Consider the following 26,170-nt stretch of genomic DNA (forward strand, 5'->3'; position numbering starts at 1 on the left):
ATGCTTAGTTTGTTTGTATCTTCAGGCCAGTACCTACCTGTTTACTTTACACAGGTATCCGCCTCACTGGCTGTAACACCACCGGTTTACTTTACACAGGTATCCGCCTCACTGGCTGTAACACCACCTGTTTACTTTACACAGGTATCCGCCACACTGGCTGTACCACCACCTGTTTACTTTACACAGGTATCCGCCTCACTGGCTGTAACACCACCTGTTTACTTTACACAGGTATCCGCCACACTGGCTGTAACACCACCTGTTTACTTTACACAGGTATCCGCCTCACTGGCTGTAACACCACCTGTTTACTTTACACAGGTATCCGCCACACTGGCTGTACCACCACCTGTTTACTTTACACAGGTCTCCGCCTCACTGGCTGTAACACCACCTGTTTACTTTACACAGGTATCCGCCACACTGGCTGTAACACCACCTGTTTACTTTACACAGGTATCCGCCACACTGGCTGTACCACCACCTGTTTACTTTACACAGGTATCCGCCACACTGGCTGTATCACCACCTGTTTACTTTACACAGGTATCCGCCTCACTGGCTGTATCACCACCTGTTTACTTTACACAGGGTTAGGGTTAGGGTTAGGGCTATGGTTACAGGATGAGGTCGGTTAAGTCAGTTTGGGTTGTCTTTTGGTGAAAGGTTTAACTGACATAACATTGTGGCCTGCCGTAGATAGATGGCCACCGGCTGTAATGCTTAGTTTGTTTGTTTCTTCAGGCCAGTACCTACCTTCTGATTCAAAAACTTTATCGCTTGGGTGGATTTAACCCGGAAAGCACCCTTTCACAGTTAGGGTTAGGGTTAGGAATAAGACCTAGGGTTAGGGTTAGGGTTAACTTTTACAGTCTCATGACTCGATAACAAAGCACGATACTTGAAATCTGTCTGCAGTTTCAAACTCCTGGCCAAAAGACCTTTTGAATGAGTCCAAGTTTGGCCCGTTTGAAGAATGGTTAGGGTTAGGGTTAGGGTTAGGATTAAGACCTAGGGCTATGGTTACAGGATGAGGTCGGTTAAGTCAGTTTGGGTTGTCTTTTGGTGAAAGGTTTAACTGACATGACATTGTGGCCTGCCGTAGATAGATGGCCACCGGCTGTAATGCTTAGTTTGTTTGTTTCTTCAGGCCAGTACCTACCTTCTGATTCAAAAACTTTATCGCTTGGGTGGATTTAACCCGGAAAGCACCCTTTCACAGTTAGGGTTAGGGTTAGGAATAAGACCTAGGGTTAGGGTTAGGGTTAACTTTTACAGTCTCATGACTCGATAACAAAGCACGATACTTGAAATCTGTCTGCAGTTTCAAACTCCTGGCCAAAAGACCTTTTGAATGAGTCCAAGTTTGGCCCGTTTGAAGAATGGTTAGGGTTAGGGTTAGGAATAAGACCTAGGGTTAGGGTTAGGGTTAACTTTTACAGTCTCATGACTCGATAACAAAGCACGATACTTGAAATCTGTCTGCAGTTTCAAACTCCTGGCCAAAAGACCTTTTGAATGAGTCCAAGTTTGGCCCGTTTGAAGAATGGTTAGGGTTAGGGTTAGGGTTAGGATTAAGACCTAGGGCTATGGTTACAGGATGAGGTCGGTTAAGTCAGTTTGGGTTGTCTTTTGGTGAAAGGTTTAACTGACATGACATTGTGGCCTGCCGTAGATAGATGGCCACCGGCTGTAATGCTTAGTTTGTTTGTTTCTTCAGGCCAGTACCTACCTTCTGATTCAAAAACTTTATCGCTTGGGTGGATTTAACCCGGAAAGCACCCTTTCACAGTTAGGGTTAGGGTTAGGAATAAGACCTAGGGTTAGGGTTAGGGTTAACTTTTACAGTCTCATGACTCGATAACAAAGCACGATACTTGAAATCTGTCTGCAGTTTCAAACTCCTGGCCAAAAGACCTTTTGAATGAGTCCAAGTTTGGCCCGTTTGAAGAATGGTTAGGGTTAGGGTTAGGAATAAGACCTAGGGTTAGGGTTAGGGTTAACTTTTACAGTCTCATGACTCGATAACAAAGCACGATACTTGAAATCTGTCTGCAGTTTCAAACTCCTGGCCAAAAGACCTTTTGAATGAGTCCAAGTTTGGCCCGTTTGAAGAATGGTTAGGGTTAGGGTTAGGGTTAGGATTAAGACCTAGGGCTATGGTTACAGGATGAGGTCGGTTAAGTCAGTTTGGGTTGTCTTTTGGTGAAAGGTTTAACTGACATAACATTGTGGCCTGCCGTAGATAGATGGCCACCGGCTGTAATGCTTAGTTTGTTTGTTTCTTCAGGCCAGTACCTACCTTCTGATTCAAAAACTTTATCGCTTGGGTGGATTTAACCCGGAAAGCACCCTTTCACAGTTAGGGTTAGGGTTAGGAATAAGACCTAGGGTTAGGGTTAGGGTTAACTTTTACAGTCTCATGACTCGATAACAAAGCACGATACTTGAAATCTGTCTGCAGTTTCAAACTCCTGGCCAAAAGACCTTTTGAATGAGTCCAAGTTTGGCCCGTTTGAAGAATGGTTAGGGTTAGGGTTAGGAATAAGACCTAGGGTTAGGGTTAGGGTTAACTTTTACAGTCTCATGACTCGATAACAAAGCACGATACTTGAAATCTGTCTGCAGTTTCAAACTCCTGGCCAAAAGACCTTTTGAATGAGTCCAAGTTTGGCCCGTTTGAAGAATGGTTAGGGTTAGGGTTAGGGTTAGGGTTAGGGTTACAGGATGAGGTCGGTTAAGTCAGTTTGGGTTGTCTTTTGGTGAAAGGTTTAACTGACATAACATTGTGGCCTGCCGTAGATAGATGGCCACCGGCTGTAATGCTTAGTTTGTTTGTTTCTTCAGGCCAGTACCTACCTTCTGATTCAAAAACTTTATCGCTTGGGTTAGGGTTAGGGTTACAGGATGAGGTCGGTTAAGTCAGTTTGGGTTGTCTTTTGGTGAAAGGTTTAACTGACATAACATTGTGGCCTGCCGTAGATAGATGGCCACCGGCTGTAATGCTTAGTTTGTTTGTTTCTTCAGGCCAGTACCTACCTTCTGATTCAAAAACTTTATCGCTTGGGTGGATTTAACCCGGAAAGCACCCTTTCACAGTTAGGGTTAGGGTTAGGAATAAGACCTAGGGTTAGGGTTAGGGTTAACTTTTACAGTCTCATGACTCGATAACAAAGCACGATACTTGAAATCTGTCTGCAGTTTCAAACTCCTGGCCAAAAGACCTTTTGAATGAGTCCAAGTTTGGCCCGTTTGAAGAATGGTTAGGGTTAGGGTTAGGAATAAGACCTAGGGTTAGGGTTAGGGTTAACTTTTACAGTCTCATGACTCGATAACAAAGCACGATACTTGAAATCTGTCTGCAGTTTCAAACTCCTGGCCAAAAGACCTTTTGAATGAGTCCAAGTTTGGCCCGTTTGAAGAATGGTTAGGGTTAGGGTTAGGGTTAGGATTAAGACCTAGGGCTATGGTTACAGGATGAGGTCGGTTAAGTCAGTTTGGGTTGTCTTTTGGTGAAAGGTTTAACTGACATAACATTGTGGCCTGCCGTAGATAGATGGCCACCGGCTGTAATGCTTAGTTTGTTTGTTTCTTCAGGCCAGTACCTACCTTCTGATTCAAAAACTTTATCGCTTGGGTGGATTTAACCCGGAAAGCACCCTTTCACAGTTAGGGTTAGGGTTAGGAATAAGACCTAGGGTTAGGGTTAGGGTTAACTTTTACAGTCTCATGACTCGATAACAAAGCACGATACTTGAAATCTGTCTGCAGTTTCAAACTCCTGGCCAAAAGACCTTTTGAATGAGTCCAAGTTTGGCCCGTTTGAAGAATGGTTAGGGTTAGGGTTAGGAATAAGACCTAGGGTTAGGGTTAGGGTTAACTTTTACAGTCTCATGACTCGATAACAAAGCACGATACTTGAAATCTGTCTGCAGTTTCAAACTCCTGGCCAAAAGACCTTTTGAATGAGTCCAAGTTTGGCCCGTTTGAAGAATGGTTAGGGTTAGGGTTAGGGTTAGGATTAAGACCTAGGGCTATGGTTACAGGATGAGGTCGGTTAAGTCAGTTTGGGTTGTCTTTTGGTGAAAGGTTTAACTGACATGACATTGTGGCCTGCCGTAGATAGATGGCCACCGGCTGTAATGCTTAGTTTGTTTGTTTCTTCAGGCCAGTACCTACCTTCTGATTCAAAAACTTTATCGCTTGGGTGGATTTAACCCGGAAAGCACCCTTTCACAGTTAGGGTTAGGGTTAGGAATAAGACCTAGGGTTAGGGTTAGGGTTAACTTTTACAGTCTCATGACTCGATAACAAAGCACGATTCTTGAAATCTGTCTGCAGTTTCAAACTCCTGGCCAAAAGACCTTTTGAATGAGTCCAAGTTTGGCCCGTTTGAAGAATGGTTAGGGTTAGGGTTAGGAATAAGACCTAGGGTTAGGGTTAGGGTTAACTTTTACAGTCTCATGACTCGATAACAAAGCACGATACTTGAAATCTGTCTGCAGTTTCAAACTCCTGGCCAAAAGACCTTTTGAATGAGTCCAAGTTTGGCCCGTTTGAAGAATGGTTAGGGTTAGGGTTAGGGTTAGGATTAAGACCTAGGGCTATGGTTACAGGATGAGGTCGGTTAAGTCAGTTTGGGTTGTCTTTTGGTGAAAGGTTTAACTGACATAACATTGTGGCCTGCCGTAGATAGATGGCCACCGGCTGTAATGCTTAGTTTGTTTGTTTCTTCAGGCCAGTACCTACCTTCTGATTCAAAAACTTTATCGCTTGGGTGGATTTAACCCGGAAAGCACCCTTTCACAGTTAGGGTTAGGGTTAGGAATAAGACCTAGGGTTAGGGTTAGGGTTAACTTTTACAGTCTCATGACTCGATAACAAAGCACGATACTTGAAATCTGTCTGCAGTTTCAAACTCCTGGCCAAAAGACCTTTTGAATGAGTCCAAGTTTGGCCCGTTTGAAGAATGGTTAGGGTTAGGGTTAGGAATAAGACCTAGGGTTAGGGTTAGGGTTAACTTTTACAGTCTCATGACTCGATAACAAAGCACGATACTTGAAATCTGTCTGCAGTTTCAAACTCCTGGCCAAAAGACCTTTTGAATGAGTCCAAGTTTGGCCCGTTTGAAGAATGGTTAGGGTTAGGGTTAGGGTTAGGATTAAGACCTAGGGCTATGGTTACAGGATGAGGTCGGTTAAGTCAGTTTGGGTTGTCTTTTGGTGAAAGGTTTAACTGACATGACATTGTGGCCTGCCGTAGATAGATGGCCACCGGCTGTAATGCTTAGTTTGTTTGTTTCTTCAGGCCAGTACCTACCTTCTGATTCAAAAACTTTATCGCTTGGGTGGATTTAACCCGGAAAGCACCCTTTCACAGTTAGGGTTAGGGTTAGGAATAAGACCTAGGGTTAGGGTTAGGGTTAACTTTTACAGTCTCATGACTCGATAACAAAGCACGATACTTGAAATCTGTCTGCAGTTTCAAACTCCTGGCCAAAAGACCTTTTGAATGAGTCCAAGTTTGGCCCGTTTGAAGAATGGTTAGGGTTAGGGTTAGGAATAAGACCTAGGGTTAGGGTTAGGGTTAACTTTTACAGTCTCATGACTCGATAACAAAGCACGATACTTGAAATCTGTCTGCAGTTTCAAACTCCTGGCCAAAAGACCTTTTGAATGAGTCCAAGTTTGGCCCGTTTGAAGAATGGTTAGGGTTAGGGTTAGGGTTAGGATTAAGACCTAGGGCTATGGTTACAGGATGAGGTCGGTTAAGTCAGTTTGGGTTGTCTTTTGGTGAAAGGTTTAACTGACATGACATTGTGGCCTGCCGTAGATAGATGGCCACCGGCTGTAATGCTTAGTTTGTTTGTTTCTTCAGGCCAGTACCTACCTTCTGATTCAAAAACTTTATCGCTTGGGTGGATTTAACCCGGAAAGCACCCTTTCACAGTTAGGGTTAGGGTTAGGAATAAGACCTAGGGTTAGGGTTAGGGTTAACTTTTACAGTCTCATGACTCGATAACAAAGCACGATACTTGAAATCTGTCTGCAGTTTCAAACTCCTGGCCAAAAGACCTTTTGAATGAGTCCAAGTTTGGCCCGTTTGAAGAATGGTTAGGGTTAGGGTTAGGAATAAGACCTAGGGTTAGGGTTAGGGTTAACTTTTACAGTCTCATGACTCGATAACAAAGCACGATACTTGAAATCTGTCTGCAGTTTCAAACTCCTGGCCAAAAGACCTTTTGAATGAGTCCAAGTTTGGCCCGTTTGAAGAATGGTTAGGGTTAGGGTTAGGGTTAGGATTAAGACCTAGGGCTATGGTTACAGGATGAGGTCGGTTAAGTCAGTTTGGGTTGTCTTTTGGTGAAAGGTTTAACTGACATGACATTGTGGCCTGCCGTAGATAGATGGCCACCGGCTGTAATGCTTAGTTTGTTTGTTTCTTCAGGCCAGTACCTACCTTCTGATTCAAAAACTTTATCGCTTGGGTGGATTTAACCCGGAAAGCACCCTTTCACAGTTAGGGTTAGGGTTAGGAATAAGACCTAGGGTTAGGGTTAGGGTTAACTTTTACAGTCTCATGACTCGATAACAAAGCACGATACTTGAAATCTGTCTGCAGTTTCAAACTCCTGGCCAAAAGACCTTTTGAATGAGTCCAAGTTTGGCCCGTTTGAAGAATGGTTAGGGTTAGGGTTAGGAATAAGACCTAGGGTTAGGGTTAGGGTTAACTTTTACAGTCCCATGACTCGATAACAAAGCACGATACTTGAAATCTGTCTGCAGTTTCAAACTCCTGGCCAAAAGACCTTTTGAATGAGTCCAAGTTTGGCCCGTTTGAAGAATGGTTAGGGTTAGGGTTAGGGTTAGGATTAAGACCTAGGGCTATGGTTACAGGATGAGGTCGGTTAAGTCAGTTTGGGTTGTCTTTTGGTGAAAGGTTTAACTGACATAACATTGTGGCCTGCCGTAGATAGATGGCCACCGGCTGTAATGCTTAGTTTGTTTGTTTCTTCAGGCCAGTACCTACCTTCTGATTCAAAAACTTTATCGCTTGGGTGGATTTAACCCGGAAAGCACCCTTTCACAGTTAGGGTTAGGGTTAGGAATAAGACCTAGGGTTAGGGTTAGGGTTAACTTTTACAGTCTCATGACTCGATAACAAAGCACGATACTTGAAATCTGTCTGCAGTTTCAAACTCCTGGCCAAAAGACCTTTTGAATGAGTCCAAGTTTGGCCCGTTTGAAGAATGGTTAGGGTTAGGGTTAGGAATAAGACCTAGGGTTAGGGTTAGGGTTAACTTTTACAGTCTCATGACTCGATAACAAAGCACGATACTTGAAATCTGTCTGCAGTTTCAAACTCCTGGCCAAAAGACCTTTTGAATGAGTCCAAGTTTGGCCCGTTTGAAGAATGGTTAGGGTTAGGGTTAGGGTTAGGATTAAGACCTAGGGCTATGGTTACAGGATGAGGTCGGTTAAGTCAGTTTGGGTTGTCTTTTGGTGAAAGGTTTAACTGACATAACATTGTGGCCTGCCGTAGATAGATGGCCACCGGCTGTAATGCTTAGTTTGTTTGTTTCTTCAGGCCAGTACCTACCTTCTGATTCAAAAACTTTATCGCTTGGGTGGATTTAACCCGGAAAGCACCCTTTCACAGTTAGGGTTAGGGTTAGGAATAAGACCTAGGGTTAGGGTTAGGGTTAACTTTTACAGTCTCATGACTCGATAACAAAGCACGATACTTGAAATCTGTCTGCAGTTTCAAACTCCTGGCCAAAAGACCTTTTGAATGAGTCCAAGTTTGGCCCGTTTGAAGAATGGTTAGGGTTAGGGTTAGGGTTAGGATTAAGACCTAGGGCTATGGTTACAGGATGAGGTCGGTTAAGTCAGTTTGGGTTGTCTTTTGGTGAAAGGTTTAACTGACATGACATTGTGGCCTGCCGTAGATAGATGGCCACCGGCTGTAATGCTTAGTTTGTTTGTTTCTTCAGGCCAGTACCTACCTTCTGATTCAAAAACTTTATCGCTTGGGTGGATTTAACCCGGAAAGCACCCTTTCACAGTTAGGGTTAGGGTTAGGAATAAGACCTAGGGTTAGGGTTAGGGTTAACTTTTACAGTCTCATGACTCGATAACAAAGCACGATACTTGAAATCTGTCTGCAGTTTCAAACTCCTGGCCAAAAGACCTTTTGAATGAGTCCAAGTTTGGCCCGTTTGAAGAATGGTTAGGGTTAGGGTTAGGAATAAGACCTAGGGTTAGGGTTAGGGTTAACTTTTACAGTCTCATGACTCGATAACAAAGCACGATACTTGAAATCTGTCTGCAGTTTCAAACTCCTGGCCAAAAGACCTTTTGAATGAGTCCAAGTTTGGCCCGTTTGAAGAATGGTTAGGGTTAGGGTTAGGGTTAGGATTAAGACCTAGGGCTATGGTTACAGGATGAGGTCGGTTAAGTCAGTTTGGGTTGTCTTTTGGTGAAAGGTTTAACTGACATGACATTGTGGCCTGCCGTAGATAGATGGCCACCGGCTGTAATGCTTAGTTTGTTTGTTTCTTCAGGCCAGTACCTACCTTCTGATTCAAAAACTTTATCGCTTGGGTGGATTTAACCCGGAAAGCACCCTTTCACAGTTAGGGTTAGGGTTAGGAATAAGACCTAGGGTTAGGGTTAGGGTTAACTTTTACAGTCTCATGACTCGATAACAAAGCACGATACTTGAAATCTGTCTGCAGTTTCAAACTCCTGGCCAAAAGACCTTTTGAATGAGTCCAAGTTTGGCCCGTTTGAAGAATGGTTAGGGTTAGGGTTAGGAATAAGACCTAGGGTTAGGGTTAGGGTTAACTTTTACAGTCTCATGACTCGATAACAAAGCACGATACTTGAAATCTGTCTGCAGTTTCAAACTCCTGGCCAAAAGACCTTTTGAATGAGTCCAAGTTTGGCCCGTTTGAAGAATGGTTAGGGTTAGGGTTAGGGTTAGGATTAAGACCTAGGGCTATGGTTACAGGATGAGGTCGGTTAAGTCAGTTTGGGTTGTCTTTTGGTGAAAGGTTTAACTGACATGACATTGTGGCCTGCCGTAGATAGATGGCCACCGGCTGTAATGCTTAGTTTGTTTGTTTCTTCAGGCCAGTACCTACCTTCTGATTCAAAAACTTTATCGCTTGGGTGGATTTAACCCGGAAAGCACCCTTTCACAGTTAGGGTTAGGGTTAGGAATAAGACCTAGGGTTAGGGTTAGGGTTAACTTTTACAGTCTCATGACTCGATAACAAAGCACGATACTTGAAATCTGTCTGCAGTTTCAAACTCCTGGCCAAAAGACCTTTTGAATGAGTCCAAGTTTGGCCCGTTTGAAGAATGGTTAGGGTTAGGGTTAGGAATAAGACCTAGGGTTAGGGTTAGGGTTAACTTTTACAGTCTCATGACTCGATAACAAAGCACGATACTTGAAATCTGTCTGCAGTTTCAAACTCCTGGCCAAAAGACCTTTTGAATGAGTCCAAGTTTGGCCCGTTTGAAGAATGGTTAGGGTTAGGGTTAGGGTTAGGATTAAGACCTAGGGCTATGGTTACAGGATGAGGTCGGTTAAGTCAGTTTGGGTTGTCTTTTGGTGAAAGGTTTAACTGACATGACATTGTGGCCTGCCGTAGATAGATGGCCACCGGCTGTAATGCTTAGTTTGTTTGTTTCTTCAGGCCAGTACCTACCTTCTGATTCCAAAACTTTATCGCTTGGGTGCATTTAACCCGGAAAGCACCCTTTCACAGTTAGGGTTAGGGTTAGGAATAAGACCTAGGGTTAGGGTTAGGGTTAACTTTTACAGTCTCATGACTCGATAACAAAGCACGATACTTGAAATCTGTCTGCAGTTTCAAACTCCTGGCCAAAAGACCTTTTGAATGAGTCCAAGTTTGGCCCGTTTGAAGAATGGTTAGGGTTAGGGTTAGGAATAAGACCTAGGGTTAGGGTTAGGGTTAACTTTTACAGTCTCATGACTCGATAACAAAGCACGATACTTGAAATCTGTCTGCAGTTTCAAACTCCTGGCCAAAAGACCTTTTGAATGAGTCCAAGTTTGGCCCGTTTGAAGAATGGTTAGGGTTAGGGTTAGGGTTAGGATTAAGACCTAGGGCTATGGTTACAGGATGAGGTCGGTTAAGTCAGTTTGGGTTGTCTTTTGGTGAAAGGTTTAACTGACATGACATTGTGGCCTGCCGTAGATAGATGGCCACCGGCTGTAATGCTTAGTTTGTTTGTTTCTTCAGGCCAGTACCTACCTTCTGATTCAAAAACTTTATCGCTTGGGTGGATTTAACCCGGAAAGCACCCTTTCACAGTTAGGGTTAGGGTTAGGAATAAGACCTAGGGTTAGGGTTAGGGTTAACTTTTACAGTCTCATGACTCGATAACAAAGCACGATACTTGAAATCTGTCTGCAGTTTCAAACTCCTGGCCAAAAGACCTTTTGAATGAGTCCAAGTTTGGCCCGTTTGAAGAATGGTTAGGGTTAGGGTTAGGAATAAGACCTAGGGTTAGGGTTAGGGTTAACTTTTACAGTCTCATGACTCGATAACAAAGCACGATACTTGAAATCTGTCTGCAGTTTCAAACTCCTGGCCAAAAGACCTTTTGAATGAGTCCAAGTTTGGCCCGTTTGAAGAATGGTTAGGGTTAGGGTTAGGGTTAGGATTAAGACCTAGGGCTATGGTTACAGGATGAGGTCGGTTAAGTCAGTTTGGGTTGTCTTTTGGTGAAAGGTTTAACTGACATGACATTGTGGCCTGCCGTAGATAGATGGCCACCGGCTGTAATGCTTAGTTTGTTTGTTTCTTCAGGCCAGTACCTACCTTCTGATTCAAAAACTTTATCGCTTGGGTGGATTTAACCCGGAAAGCACCCTTTCACAGTTAGGGTTAGGGTTAGGAATAAGACCTAGGGTTAGGGTTAGGGTTAACTTTTACAGTCTCATGACTCGATAACAAAGCACGATACTTGAAATCTGTCTGCAGTTTCAAACTCCTGGCCAAAAGACCTTTTGAATGAGTCCAAGTTTGGCCCGTTTGAAGAATGGTTAGGGTTAGGGTTAGGAATAAGACCTAGGGTTAGGGTTAGGGTTAACTTTTACAGTCCCATGACTCGATAACAAAGCACGATACTTGAAATCTGTCTGCAGTTTCAAACTCCTGGCCAAAAGACCTTTTGAATGAGTCCAAGTTTGGCCCGTTTGAAGAATGGTTAGGGTTAGGGTTAGGGTTAGGATTAAGACCTAGGGCTATGGTTACAGGATGAGGTCGGTTAAGTCAGTTTGGGTTGTCTTTTGGTGAAAGGTTTAACTGACATAACATTGTGGCCTGCCGTAGATAGATGGCCACCGGCTGTAATGCTTAGTTTGTTTGTTTCTTCAGGCCAGTACCTACCTGTTTACTTTACACAGGTATCCGCCTCACTGGCTGTAACACCACCGGTTTACTTTACACAGGTATCCGCCTCACTGGCTGTAACACCACCTGTTTACTTTACACAGGTCTCCGCCTCACTGGCTGTAACACCACCTGTTTACTTTACACAGGTATCCGCCACACTGGCTGTATCACCACCTGTTTGCTTTACACAGGTATCCGCCTCACTGGCTGTATCACCACCTGTTTACTTTACACAGGTATCCGCCTAACTGGCTGTATCACCACCTGTTTACTTTACACAGGTATCCGCCTCACTGGCTGTATCACCACCTGTTTACTTTACACAGGTATCCGCCTCACTGGCTGTAACACCACCTGTTTACTTTACACAGGTATCCGCCTCACTGGCTGTAACACCACCTGTTTACTTTACACAGGTATCCGCCACACTGGCTGTACCACCACCTGTTTACTTTACACAGGTATCCGCCTCACTGGCTGTACCACCACCTGTTTACTTTACACAGGTATCCGCCACACTGGCTGTATCACCACCTGTTTGCTTTACACAGGTATCCGCCTCACTGGCTGTATCACCACCTGTTTACTTTACACAGGTATCCGCCTCACTGGCTGTATCACCACCTGTTTACTTTACACAGGTATCCGCCTAACTGGCTGTATCACCACCTGTTTACTTTACACAGGTCTCCGCCACACTGGCTGTATCACCACCTGTTTACTTTACACAGGTATCCGCCACACTGGCTGTAACACCACCTGTTTACTTTACACAGGTATCCGCCTCACTGGCTGTACACAGGTATCCGCCTCACTGGCTGTATCACCACCTGTTTACTTTACACAGGTCTCCGCCACACTGGCTGTATCACCACCTGTTTACTTTACACAGGTCTCCGCCACACTGGCTGTAACACCACCTGTTTACTTTACACAGGTATCCGCCTCACTGGCTGTAACACCACCAGTTTACTTTACACAGGTCTCCGCCACACTGGCTGTAACACCACCTGTTTACTTTACACAGGTATCCGCCTCACTGGCTGTAACACCACCTGTTTACTTTACACAGGTATCCGCCTCACTGGCTGTACCACCACCTGTTTACTTTACACAGGTATCCGCCTCACTGGCTGTACCACCACCTGTTTACTTTACACAGGTATCCGCCTCACTGGCTGTATCACCACCTGTTTACTTTACACAGGTATCCGCCTCACTGGCTGTAACACCACCAGTTTACTTTACACAGGTCTCCGCCTCACTGGCTGTAACACCACCTGTTTACTTTACACAGGTATCCGCCTCACTGGCTGTATCACCACCTGTTTACTTTACACAGGTATCCGCCACACTGGCTGTAACACCACCTGTTTACTTTACACAGGTATCCGCCTCACTGGCTGTATCACCACCTGTTTACTTTACACAGGTATCCGCCTCACTGGCTGTAACACCACCAGTTTACTTTACACAGGTATCCGCCACACTGGCTGTACCACCACCTGTTTACTTTACACAGGTATCCGCCACACTGGCTGTACCACCACCTGTTTACTTTACACAGGTATCCGCCTCACTGGCTGTAACACCACCTGTTTACTTTACACAGGTATCCGCCTCACTGGCTGTATCACCACCTGTTTACTTTACACAGGTATCCGCCTCACTGGCTGTATCACCACCTGTTTACTTTACACAGGTCTCCGCCTCACTGGCTGTACCACCACCGGTTTACAATACACAGATTTCCACCATGCAGGTTTCCGCCACACAGGCTACACCACACAGGTATCCACCACACTGGCTATACCACCACACAGGTTTACAGTACACAGATTTACACCACACAGGTTTAACGTTACACCACACCGGGTTACACTACACAGAATCTACCGTATACCGCGGCCGCTGGCACGCAGTTTCCACCAAGCAGGTTACAAAACAGTCAGGAAATTGGTTCAAAATCTAAATAAGCCAGCATTTGCCAATATTACAGCTTCACAATACGTTTACGTGTGACTTATGCCCTAAGTCAAAATGAAAAAGTCAAGGAAATTGGTACTTAGATACGTGAAAAAGAGAAATTTCTCGGGAGCTCTCGTGTTTGCTGCCGCTTACCTCCGCGCCTGCGCACTAAATGTCTCTCTTTCTGTTTGTAATACATCAAATCTGTTTCTTAATGTCAGTGCACTATATTTGTAGCTTATACTTGGATCTGCAAGGGAGGACCAGTCATAGCGAGGGCATTTGGTTGCTGGCTTCTCGTTTCAACGTAGGCTTAGGCATATTTCAGCTGACACTATTCTGTGGTCTGAGATACTGAATGTGTTGTAGGCTTCACAATTCTCTACACTGTTTACCCACTTTCTGTTTACAAGGATGTAGTCCAACTGCGCTCTAGTGCCATTTGGATACGAAAATGTCCACAGCTTTCCTTTACGTTTCTGGAATATCGTGTTTAGACATACTAGTCTGTTATTTGGTCCTTACCAATTTGTGCATTCATGTCACCACTTATTACATCTGACTAGACATTCCCAAATCAGACATAGGCAAGGAATATCACGACAAATGGAATTTTGGAAATAACACAACTCTTTATTTCAAACCGAACAACTGGAACTCTGGAACAACTGGAGTTTTTCAGCTAACAGATTCAAGGAATAAAACACGCTATATAATGTATTTGCTTCTACTGTGTAGTTCTGATCTACTGTGAATGTTACAACGTTCCTTATATTTCCCTATCTACCGGTACTTTATTTCAAACCGAACAACTGGAACTCTGGAACAACTGGAGTTTTTCAGCTAACAGATTCAAGGAATAAAACACGCTATATAATGTATTTGCTTCTACTGTGTAGTTCTGATCTACTGTGAATGTTACAACGTTCCTTATATTTCCCTATCTACCGGTACTTCATTTCAAACCGAACAACTGGAACTCTGGAACAACTGGAGTTTTTCAGCTAACAGATTCAAGGAATAAAACACGCTATATAATGTATTTGCTTCTACTGTGTAGTTCTGATCTACTGTGAATGTTACAACGTTCCTTATATTTCCCTATCTACCGGTACTTCATTTCAAACCGAACAACTGGAACTCTGGAACAACTGGAGTTTTTCAGCTAACAGATTCAAGGAATAAAACACGCTATATAATGTATTTGCTTCTACTGTGTAGTTCTGATCTACTGTGAATGTTACAACGTTCCTTATATTTCCCTATCTACCGGTACTTCATTTCAAACCGAACGACTGGAGACCGTGAAACAATGAACATAAAGTAACGTTGCAAGAAACAATCAGTCTATATTCAGTGGCAAGTCTTGGCGTGCCGGTGGAGACTGCCACCGTGTCTGAACTGCTTGCCGCACTTCTCACATCTGTAGGGCTTCTCTCCGGTGTGTAGTCTCATGTGCACCTCCAATGCTCCTAAGGTTGCAAACCTCCTGCCGCACTCCTCACATGTGTAAGGTTTCTCCCCAGTGTGAGTACGAAAGTGGCGCGAAAGGTTGCCTTTAACTGCGAAGGCTCGGTCACATTCCTGGCACACGTAAGGTTTTTCCCCCGTGTGAGTCCGCATGTGCTTTGTTATTGCACTGAGGTCTCTAAAGTGCGACCCGCACGCATCGCAATGGTACGGTTTCTCGCCGCTGTGCGTCCTCTTGTGATAGATGTAGGAAGACGCCGTGCTGAACTGCTTGCCGCAATCCTTGCAGCGGTACGGGGTCTCACCCGTGTGGTTTCGTATGTGGACCCTCAGGTTGTACATCCTTGGAGTGGAGAACCCACAATGCTCGCAAACGAACATTGTTGACCTGGAATAGATTCAGAAGTTTGTTATTGAAAGCGATCAGGTAGGCATTACTACATAGCACAAAGTTTTTTCACAACATGGTACACGTTATTTCACAGAAAAAAGTTTTCCGGTCAAGGCTAGAATATAGCACACTTCAAGCCTTATTATCTTGCAATAAGGAGCTAATTTGCATAATTAGTAAGGAAAGTTTGTTAACCAACTGCCTTTCAATGGGACATGGGACAGTGTCAGGTCATGTAAACAGATAGCCTTGCATAAACGTACATGTAGGTCAAATAAATAAACTTTTCTCCAAGCAGAGGTGTGGGTCCTGCTGGTTTTTGACGCGTTCAGTTTAAGCATTGTTGTTCAACACGGTTGGCGACATAACGAAATAGGGACAAAATAGAAAGCCTGACTAGAAACACCTAAAAACGTGCCAGATCAACTTTCAACACTGCCATATCGAACCTTTGTGGCACGTAAATATAAATCACTTTCCATAATAAGCCTTGATTATTTGGCGAAGATAATGTGTTTGTGGAACTCTAGTTTACATTTACCAAACTTCATCACCAACGTAATAAGTTAGGCACACTATCTGGCGTAGCACTAAATAGCGATAAAGTAGACATTGAAAGTACTTACCAGATCAGACGAGCAGATGACGAGATGAAAAAAAACTTGGCTATTTGAAGACGGCTAGAAAACGTTCCGAATCGTTTGAAATCGAATCAGGTACTGTCGACTACGAACTTCAACGACCATTTTATGTAGAAGCGGGCCCTTTGTTTATCCGTGAAATTAGCTATATCAACAATGCTATTGTTACATAATCAAACAGTTGTCTGACAAATCATGATGACCAGTGATTATGTAATTAGTCCCAGCGCGTGCAGATCTCATTGCGCTAATTGAATATTACAACTTCTTTTGTATCAACTGATCAACAGCAAACGCCGCCCTCAAGCGCATCTCTGTGCACTGACCAATCGCAACGTCAGATTTCGGCCAGGGAACCAATCAGACGTCCGGGCGCCCACCAATTGTAATTTGCGGGCATCTGATTAGCGGGTCTCATAAATTCACTCCCCACCGCTCGACGACTACTTTTAATGTCTTGGACTTGAGCGTAGACGAAGTTCACCCGTTCGTTCGACATGCACGTACCAAGCAGACCGCCCGTAAGTCCACCGGTGGCAAAGCCCCAAGGAAGCAGCTGGCAACCAAGGCCGCGCGCAAGAGCGCCCCTGCTAATGGCGGCGTCAAGAAGCCTCACCGCTACAGGCCCGACGGACCTGCGCTTCCAGAGCTCGGCGGTCATGGCCCTGCAGGAAGCCGGCGAGGCCTACCTGGTCGGTGTCTTCGAGGACACCAACCTGTGCGCCATCCACGCCAAGCGCGTCACCATCATGCCCAAGGACATCAACAACCCCGGCCCTTTTCAGGGCCACCCACATATCCCAGAAAGATCTATATCCTTCCACCTTTCTTTAAACAGACGCAGTTGTTGCGCCTGAAATACAATTACACACCACTCGCACATCACCCCCCCCCCCACACACACACACACAACTTATACCTGTACACGCAAATCAATTCAGCCGACAGTGTAATGACTTTATCAACGTTAGAGAATGTTATGTGAACGCGTGCATCCGGTCGCGAACACATAACCTGTACACGCGTATAATATACATATAGGTCAGCTAGCATTAAACGACACCGTATTGCGGTCATTTCTTGTACTTGTATGATCGGTCTTGCTCACGCTTTGCGATAATTGTCTGTCAGCTATCTTGGACTGGGATATGTCGTATTTGGGTAATTTTATTCGTATATCTGCATTGTGCAGGCACTTGATTCAGTGTGAAGAGAACACAGTTCTTTCGAGAGGATGTGGGTGGCCCTGAAAAGGGCCGGGGTTCAGTTTCTTTAATTACTGAGCCTTGCTGGTCTTCTTGGGCAGAAGCACGGCGTGGATGTTGGGCAGAACGCCGCCCTGTGCGATGGTCACGCCGCCAAGAAGCTTGTTCAACTCCTCGTCGTTGCGGACGACCAGTTGAAGGTGACGGGGGATGATTCTGGTCTTCTTGTTGTCGCGGGCAGCGTTACCGGCCAGCTCCAGGACCTCGGCCGTCAGGTACTCCAGCACGGCCGCCAGGTACACCGGTGCGCCGGCACCCACGCGCCGCGCGTGGGTTTCCCTTGCACCCGACCGACCGGGAACTGGAGACCCGCCCGGGAAGAACGGCTCTTTGCCACGCCAAGTGCGTCACCATCATGCCCAAGGACATCAACAACCCCGGCCCTTTTCAGGGCCACCCACATATCCCAGAAAGATCTATATCCTTCCACCTTTCTTTAAACAGACGCAGTTGTTGCGCCTGAAATACAATTACACACCACTCGCACATCACCCCCCCCCCCACACACACACACACAACTTATACCTGTACACGCAAATCAATTCAGCCGACAGTGTAATGACTTTATCAACGTTAGAGAATGTTATGTGAACGCGTGCATTCGGTCGCGAACACATAACCTGTACACGCGTATAATATACATATAGGTCAGCTAGCATTAAACGACACCGTATTGCGGTCATTTCTTGTACTTGTATGATCGGTCTTGCTCACGCTTTGCGATAATTGTCTGTCAGCTATCTTGGACTGGGATATGTCGTATTTGGGTAATTTTATTCGTATATCTGCATTGTGCAGGCACTTGATTCAGTGTGAAGAGAACACAGTTCTTTCGAGAGGATGTGGGTGGCCCTGAAAAGGGCCGGGGTTCAGTTTCTTTAATTACTGAGCCTTGCTGGTCTTCTTGGGCAGAAGCACGGCGTGGATGTTGGGCAGAACGCCGCCCTGTGCGATGGTCACGCCGCCAAGAAGCTTGTTCAACTCCTCGTCGTTGCGGACGACCAGTTGAAGGTGACGGGGGATGATTCTGGTCTTCTTGTTGTCGCGGGCAGCGTTACCGGCCAGCTCCAGGACCTCGGCCGTCAGGTACTCCAGCACGGCCGCCAGGTACACCGGTGCGCCGGCACCCACGCGCCGCGCGTGGGTTTCCCTTGCACCCGACCGACCGGGAACTGGAGACCCGCCCGGGAAGAACGGCTCTTTGCCTTTGCGCGTGCCTTGCCACCTTCGCCACGTCCAGACATCTTGTAGTAGTCGATTGATTTACGTCAAACGGCAGAAAGAATGAGGGAATGAAGAGGCATTATCTCCTGTCCAAACAATTTATACCCCGCCGATGGATTCACGGCTTCAGCCAGCGAACCAATAGAGAGAGCTCACTCTCGGTGAGAAGAAGTTCTACCACGTCCGCACCTTAGACTAGACAATCCCCAAATTTGCATTGTTCTCCCATATAAAGGCCTGGCCGAGACGACAAGCGGAAAAGCCGCCAAAAGCCGCCAGGCCCGCAGGGGACAAGACGCGCGGAGAAAGAGAAGGGAAACCTTCGGCGTCTACATCTACAAGGTGCTCAATACGAAGCTTCTCGACTGGCTCACTACAACAAGCGCTCCACCATCAGCAGCCGCGAGATCCAGACCGCCGTGCGACTCCTGCTGCCGGGCGAGTTGGCCAAGCACGCCGTCAGCGACTAGACTACACACAACGCACACGCCGAAAAACCTGGGATCGCAGGCGACATAAGACAGTACAGAACTTATGTCCTGGAACACAACAACAACAACAAAAACAACAGGATGATCATGAAAGAAAACAAAGAAGTGAATTTTGACGTAATAAAAGTCTGCACACGTTCTTATTACACCAAACAAAGCTGACGCAACAAGAAACTTGCGCCCCTTGCCTTCTGCCGCCTGTGTCTAATTTTGTACCCGGAGGTAGAGAAGGTCGCTATACTTAGCTATAGGCGAACGAAGGGCACTGCCTTTCTTTCGCTCGTCTCAGTAAAAAAATACACACACACCTGTACCACCGTATACCATTAATACAGATATCAGCATTTATTCATTTCCACTTGTTTGGTAATAACAGATGTATTCATTACGAATGTGAATGTGTGAGCGATATAATTCTTTCTTTAGGATGTGGGTGGCCCTGAAAAGGGCCGGGGTTTCAAAGGGCTGGTTCTTCAGTATCAGTCTACGGACGGGCGCAAGGTTTGAGAGTTACGAAGGAAATCGGCGCCTTGTCTCTCGCCATAGTCGAACAAGAGTTCCGTTCCCTCCGAAATGTCACGGTTAGCTAGTAGGAGAACTGCCGGGTCTGGATCGCCTCCCGTCACTATAGCAAGTTTCAGATTTGCATTATTTCGGCTGTGGTTTATAAGCGCTGCCGGATTGCTGTCGGACACATTGCCATCGATGACAAAAACTGCCGCGCCTGTATAAACCCAAAGTAATTTGGCATGGTCTCCTTCTTCTAGAGAGTCAAGGCGTTGGACTGCTACTGAATTGGCGATTCTCTCTCCTCTGTACTCAGAAACTATACTACCTCGGCGTATGGTTTCCGTAGCGATTGCGCAGAGCCCTGCCGGCCTGAAGTCTTTCTTGACGAGGGCGGGACGGAACGCAACGGGTCTCTCCGTGGCCGGCATACTGATGTATCTTAACATTTCTTCCCGCGTGGTCAGCGATGGATGTCTGGTCGGCCTGGCAAACCGTATTCCAGAATAGCCTCTCTCACCTCCTCGAAGCTTTTTGGCGGTGACTAAGATTGCGTCTCCACGCTTGTTTTTTGACACCAGCGCAGCTGCAACTTGTCTCTCGAACCGCTTCTTCGTCAGCATGGCTTCCGTCTGTGAGTCATGATCAGAGCGTAGTTCGCAATATGACTGATGGGATTGCCTCAGCTCGGAAGTCGTCACGAAATCCTCCAAATCGCCAGTAAAAATTAGGCAATCTCTGAGCCACTCATTCATAAGCGGGAGCGGGACTTTTCGTTTTCGCCTTCCGTTTAGAACATCTCTAATATGAGATGTGCCTCGTGCTGATCTAGACCCCATCATCTGCTTTCTGATATTGTTTGCTCGCGTTCGAGCACGACGCTTTGAGAGAAGTAACTCCGAAGTCTTACTTGGACACGATTGGTGTAAATAGTGGTTCTGACAGCGCATAAAATTTCATCCAATAGTGGCATGGTAATCAGCAGTTCGACCAATGAGACACCGTCTACATGTCCGTCCAAAATTTGCATATATTATAACTTCATTTTGTATTTCTAAATTGACGGAGGTAGGCGGGGCTATAGGATCGGTCTTACTGGCGCCGGTCGCGGTCACCGGTCGCGAATAGCCACATTATTTCTTAGAGTGTCTGGCACGCCATCCAGAAAGCTTTATTTATGTGGTGTCTAGCGTTCGACGTTTGCAGGCCGGAATATGAAGCATAGAGCTGTACCTTGCCCTCGTCTAAAAACGTGGTTTAGAAAACACGTAGTCATCACAGGACACTGGCACGATTTTTCACGGAGTTTCTCCCTGTTTCAGTCATACCGACACTTTTTGTCCAAGGCTGACGACAATACATGGCCTCTCGATCTCGGTTACAGGCGATTTAGTGGTCAGCTTGCCCGTTTGATGGCCGCTAAATACGTTCCTGTCAACGCAGTACATGATAACTTTCGAGGCTGGAGAGGTGTACAGATTGTTTGCCACTTTCCTTCTCAATCCTTAATTGAACCCCCGCTTGAACCCGTGAACCTTGCTGAAATTATCGACGTCGATCAAAATCTTCAAGAAGTACAGGTGGACGTTCCTCGGGGCGGCGTTGGAGAAACAACATCGCAAAGCCAGCAGAATCCCACTGGACAGGGTGATCAGATAGAACAAAGGGCGACAAACGACAGGACGGCCTATATTATCGACGTCGATCAAAATCTTCAAGAAGTACAGGTGGACGTTCCTCGGGGCGGCGTTGGAGAAACAACATCGCAAAGCCAGCAGAATCCCACTGGACAGGGTGATCAGATAGAACAAAGGGCGACAAACGACAGGACGGCCTATATTATCGACGTCGATCAAAATCTTCAAGAAGTACAGGTGGACGTTCCTCGGGGCGGCGTTGGAGAAACAACATCGCAAAGCCAGCAGAATCCCACTGGACAGGGTGATCAGATAGAACAAAGGGCGACAAACGACAGGACGGCCTATAGCTACGGCGAAGCCGTTCGACGGAGGAGAGACTTATCTCCGCGGGGATCCTTTCAGTATCCGCCACGCGTTGTCGAGTTTAACAGACAATCGCAAGATGGTGACCATGTAGGTGACGAAGGCCTAGCCACTAAAGCGCTGGCAGAAAACACCGTTGTCTCAGAAATTTTTGGAGAGAAAATAAGTACAGCTGAGGCAGATCGAAGAGAGGAAGACTGCTACCGTACCATGTGCCCTAAAATGATCAACTACAAAGATCGGAACGGTGCCCTTGTTGTTGTAGACACTCTAAGCGTCGCTAATAATTCTGTCAGCAAAATTCGCTTTGGGAGGAAAAACGCAAATTTGAAGCTCGTTGTGTGTTTTCAGAACGAAACTGAAGCTGTTCGCCTGTTTGCTGTTGCATCAAGACGGATAGATGAAGGAGAAGCACTCATTCTAGACACACGTATCCAGCACGACCAGTGTATGCAGGATCAGTGAAAAGATATCACCACCACGTGGACTTGGCCTCGGCTAATCATCATGAAGAAACCGGCCCTTTTCAGGGCCACCCACATCCGCAATAAAAGATCTATATCGTTCACGCTACGATGTTGTAATTGTTGCTGCGTTCTTGTTAGGCTTTCACCTTCTACAGAATAGCCTACATTATATGTGCGCGTATTTGGCTGTGGCCGGCCGGCGCGGGCTGTTTGCGGGAACGGAAAAAAAAGTATACTGTAATTCTTGATTTGTTAGCTGTAACTTAATTTTAGCTAATTTAACTGTCACTAGTCAACCGCTGAAATTTCATCATCGCTAATATTTGATCACTAATATTTGAGACAGTAATGTTTGTTCAAACCGTTGAAATTAAGTGCCATGACCTACTCCTTTTTCCCCAAACCGCTATATTTTCCTGCCGCTATATTAAAGTGATTTACAGAGTATGCCCAGAAATAGACACAAATTAGGCCGTTAGTATTCGTTATGTTTTGTGTGTTTTGTATCATACTTTTCTTTCCAGCAAACTGCCCGGCGGCACTTTTGTACTCTCTCTTTGATTAGTTATAAAGATAACGCAGGGAGCTGGTAAACAGACTGATAATTTCTACCATTTCCGCCGTTGTTTCTTTATTCAATACCCACGTGCAACGCATGCACACGCCATACAGTTCTGCATCACACACCAACAACGGCAGAAAGAAAACCCAAATAGCAAAGAAATCGTGAGGAAGGGAGATCATGTTTAAAGAAAACAAAAAAGCAAAGAAAGTGTGAAAAGGTAGGATTTAAACCGTAAAGTTAGGAAACAAAGTAATGCTTTCTACCACGTCCGTGCATGTTGATCCACTATGAATTTGCATAGAGATCTGATATAAATCAATCATTGCACGAGCGCATTCACTCTTGTCTGAAACCCGAGCGCCATCGCCATGTCCGACAAACCCAGGGTCACAGGAGACAAGAAGCGTCGAAAGAGAAGAAAGAGAAGGAACACAACCTTCGATGTCTACGTAAACAAGGTCCTTAAACTGATGCACCCCGGGACCAGACTTTCAAGAATGACCATGGCCATCGTGAACTCCTTTCTGAACGACATCTTACAGCGGATCTCTGTCGAGGCTTCTCTCCTGGCTCACTACAACAAGCGCTCCACAATCGGCCCCCGGGAACTCCAGACAGCCGTGAGGCTGATTTTACCCGGCCAACTGGCCAAGTTCTCCGCCATCGAAGGCACCAAGGCCGTCAGAAGGTACGCCAGCTCCAAGTGAGTCTATCAGCGCCGCTCGAGACAACCCCGGCCTTTTTCAAGGCCACCCACATCTTCAATAAAGAGCTGTAGCATCACGCCTTCAAATCAGGACGTACACTGTTATTAATATGTCCAAACACCACATGCCACCGGCCTTACAATATGTATCTACACTAGTAAGCCTGGCCAATTGGCCCATCTCATCGCACAGACAGACAAGAACACTGCATTTGGAGTTTTAAAGCGTTCTTACCAACGCTCTTATCAACAAAACAGAGTAACAAGGTCTCAAACAGAATAACAAGGTCTGCGAGTTTCGGAATAGTTTTAGTATGAGAACATAACTATCGGTCATCGTCCTTTGTCATACAATGTTTGAATGTGCAAAGTGAAGAAAAGTGACACGAACACAGTCCGTTTTGGGGTAGTTTGGTGGCCCTGAAAAGGGCCGGGGTTTTTGGTAGAGATAACACGGGTTTAAATCCTAGTCTTGTCCTGACAGGTTGCATGAAGCATAAAGTTTGCGTCCCTGAAAATGTCCAAGAATTTTAGTTAGGCGATAGAAGCTCATCTAAAAATTCCCAAACACTTCGAGACTTTACTCCTGCCCGTGGCCTTGCCGACTTCTCAACATTCTTGTCTTCTCCATTTCTTTGGCAGGGACAAGCGTGAGATGAAATATCCCCTGCCGTGTCTCCAGGCAAAAGTAGCTCTTTATAGGCCCAAGCATTTCGCCTCGCCGTCCCTCGCAGGTAATTCTGTGACGACCTGTCTCCGACCTCCATCTTTTTGTCGGACAGCAAACAATCTCGAAACCTGCTTTTGTCGTGAGACGAAAGGGGATAATCTTGGCGGGAATGTCTGGCGTGGCGTCAAGCCTCAACCTGTTCACAGTAGAAGAAATGGATTAATCTTTCCAGGAATGTCTGTGACGAAGCCGAAACCTGTTCACAGGAATTTGCCTTATCTGTGTTTCAGATCACTGTTTCCCTTGTGAGGTGAGAAATATCAGCAAAGAGTAACTAACGCTTGCTTTGAATATTTATTCAAGTTCCTTTTTTTCGTACACTAGTTGTAGAAGAACTATTGTAGAAGAAATATTCACTAAAAAGGGGATTTTACTTGTTTAATCTCAGGGCGTTATTATCGCAACATGGTAGGATATAGTTTACCATATCGACAGCCACGGAAAAGAAACAAGTGACCCTGATACATCGTTGTTTATTTAGTCACATCTCTATGACAGGTGGAGAAAGTGAAAGAGACAGTCCTTTCTTTATAGTAGTGGGTGGCCCTGAAAAGGGCCTGTTTTCTGTCTTTAACCAATGCCTAGGCACAGTTTTTGTTTCCACGGCGGGACGGCTTGAGTATGATGTTTCTTGGGAAGAGGTCGAGTTTGAGTTTGATTATTTTCGGGGTCACGCGCTTGGGAGGCTTGTCAGCTGTCTTGACGTCTTGTAAAGCTTTCGCCATAGGAAGGGGTAAAGGCGTTTTGAAAACGGCAACGTACTCTTTGAAAAGGCGAAAGAAACGCAGCTTTTGGGCGGTGTCCATTCTTTCTTGCGAGGCCAAGAGTGCTGAGATTGGATAAGGCAGATGTGTGTAGGAGGCGGCGACATACATGGACGACATATGCAGCCAGCGCAGCTTGCCCTTGTAGCGGCGGTCCTCTAATGTCTTGCCGCCGAGTCGCCGCTTCTTTCGCGAGGGAGAGCTTCCCGCAGTTGACATACTGCTAAGTGCTCGTTGCGAGTCAGAGAAGTGTTTCTCCTTTCCGTTTCAAGTAGATGCACGAACTTTTGCGGCCTCCAATCTGATTGGCTGTGGAATTCTGTATTCTCTGATTGGCTGTACGCGCTGATTGGTTGAATCCGTTACCACGTAAGTTCGGAAAACACGCGCTCCTCCCCCATGAATTCCAGTATCGTCTTCTGGCCGTCCAAGATGAACATAGAATTTATCCAGCCGGCTGAGCAGGGAGATTGGATGGGGTCGATTTTGATAAGAGCGGACACACCAGGCTTACCTCAGCTACTGTATGAACTAGAAATGGATCTCGTTCAAATGGACGCCGATTTCACCATCCCCCTATTTGACGTCACCATTTGGCAGAAATCGTACGCTGTGATCATCTTTTACACGATCCTCGACTTTCACCAGACCATCACAACTCTGAAAACCTCTCACCCTAATGTTGCCTTCATGGTACTCGGGCCTGGCTCATCATTTTGAAGACTTGGACGGCGCTCGGATCGGATCTAACAAACCGGCCCTTCTCAGGGCCACCCACATCCGCCAAAAGGATATATCGTTCACGCTGCTATTGTTAGGGTTTTACTTTGTGTGTAGCATTACATAGACTTCGCTCAGCAATATTTTATATTTTCGCCAAATGAAAATCCACAGAAACGTTAAAATGTAGGCGCCAGGCGAAGCGATGTAAAGATAGGCTAGAAGGAGGAACACACGACCCCTTCTCAACGGGCTTTTTTGGAGACGCAATTGTTTAGCTTTTACCGTTCCCCTCGTCGTACCGCTTGTTTGCTGCTCCCTGCTCATGCTAGGGTCACATTTCCAAACCGGGGACCGGCCGGGCAGTCTTTGGGAACGAAAAGTATGATATAAAAGACAACAAAAACACAAAACGTACCCAAAATTATTCAAGAGCGTAGCTTGTGCAAATGTATGGACACACACTTTGATTTTTCGTTTCCACAAATAGCCCGGTCGGGCCCCGGTTACCAAATGTGACCCTAGCATTACTAACCTCTGTATGCTAAGGTCACTATTCCCAACCCGCGGCCCGGCCCGGCATTTTGCGGGAACGAAAAGTATGATGTAAAAGTAAAACAAAACGCAAACGAAAAGTTTCAATAATAAATCATTTGTGTATACTATTGATATGAATTGTGTTAATTTTCATTCACGCAAAACAGTCCGGCCGATGCATTAGCAGAGACCGTCACATATAAATGAGACGTAGGAAGCTTGTACACAAACTGATATTTTCTACAATTTCCGCCTTTGCTCGTTTATTCAATACGTGTAAGTTCTGT

General features: G+C 45.7%; 3 protein-coding genes across 4 annotated transcripts in view; 2 read left to right on the top strand and 1 right to left on the bottom strand.

Annotated features, from left to right (window-relative positions):
• LOC136444179 (uncharacterized) overlaps positions 1 to 26,170 on the top strand; it is a 35,972-nt gene that overhangs the window by 1,415 nt on the left and 8,387 nt on the right. The window lies entirely within an intron of this gene.
• LOC136444182 (zinc finger protein 722-like) lies at positions 14,010 to 15,998 on the bottom strand. Its single transcript, XM_066441657.1, has 2 exons — positions 15,890 to 15,998; positions 14,010 to 15,260 (listed from the first exon to the last, which is right to left on the bottom strand). The coding sequence occupies exon 2, from the start codon at positions 15,251 to 15,253 to the stop codon at positions 14,756 to 14,758; it is 498 nt and encodes a 165-aa protein (XP_066297754.1). The 5' UTR covers positions 15,254 to 15,260; positions 15,890 to 15,998; the 3' UTR covers positions 14,010 to 14,755.
• LOC136444185 (histone H2B-like) lies at positions 22,712 to 23,237 on the top strand. The gene has a single exon (XM_066441660.1). It carries the CDS (start codon positions 22,795 to 22,797, stop codon positions 23,131 to 23,133), a length of 339 nt encoding a protein of 112 aa, XP_066297757.1. The 5' UTR covers positions 22,712 to 22,794; the 3' UTR covers positions 23,134 to 23,237.

Source organism: Branchiostoma lanceolatum, chromosome 11, assembly GCF_035083965.1.
Source record: "Branchiostoma lanceolatum isolate klBraLanc5 chromosome 11, klBraLanc5.hap2, whole genome shotgun sequence".
In the NCBI taxonomy this organism is placed as follows: domain Eukaryota; kingdom Metazoa; phylum Chordata; class Leptocardii; order Amphioxiformes; family Branchiostomatidae; genus Branchiostoma; species Branchiostoma lanceolatum.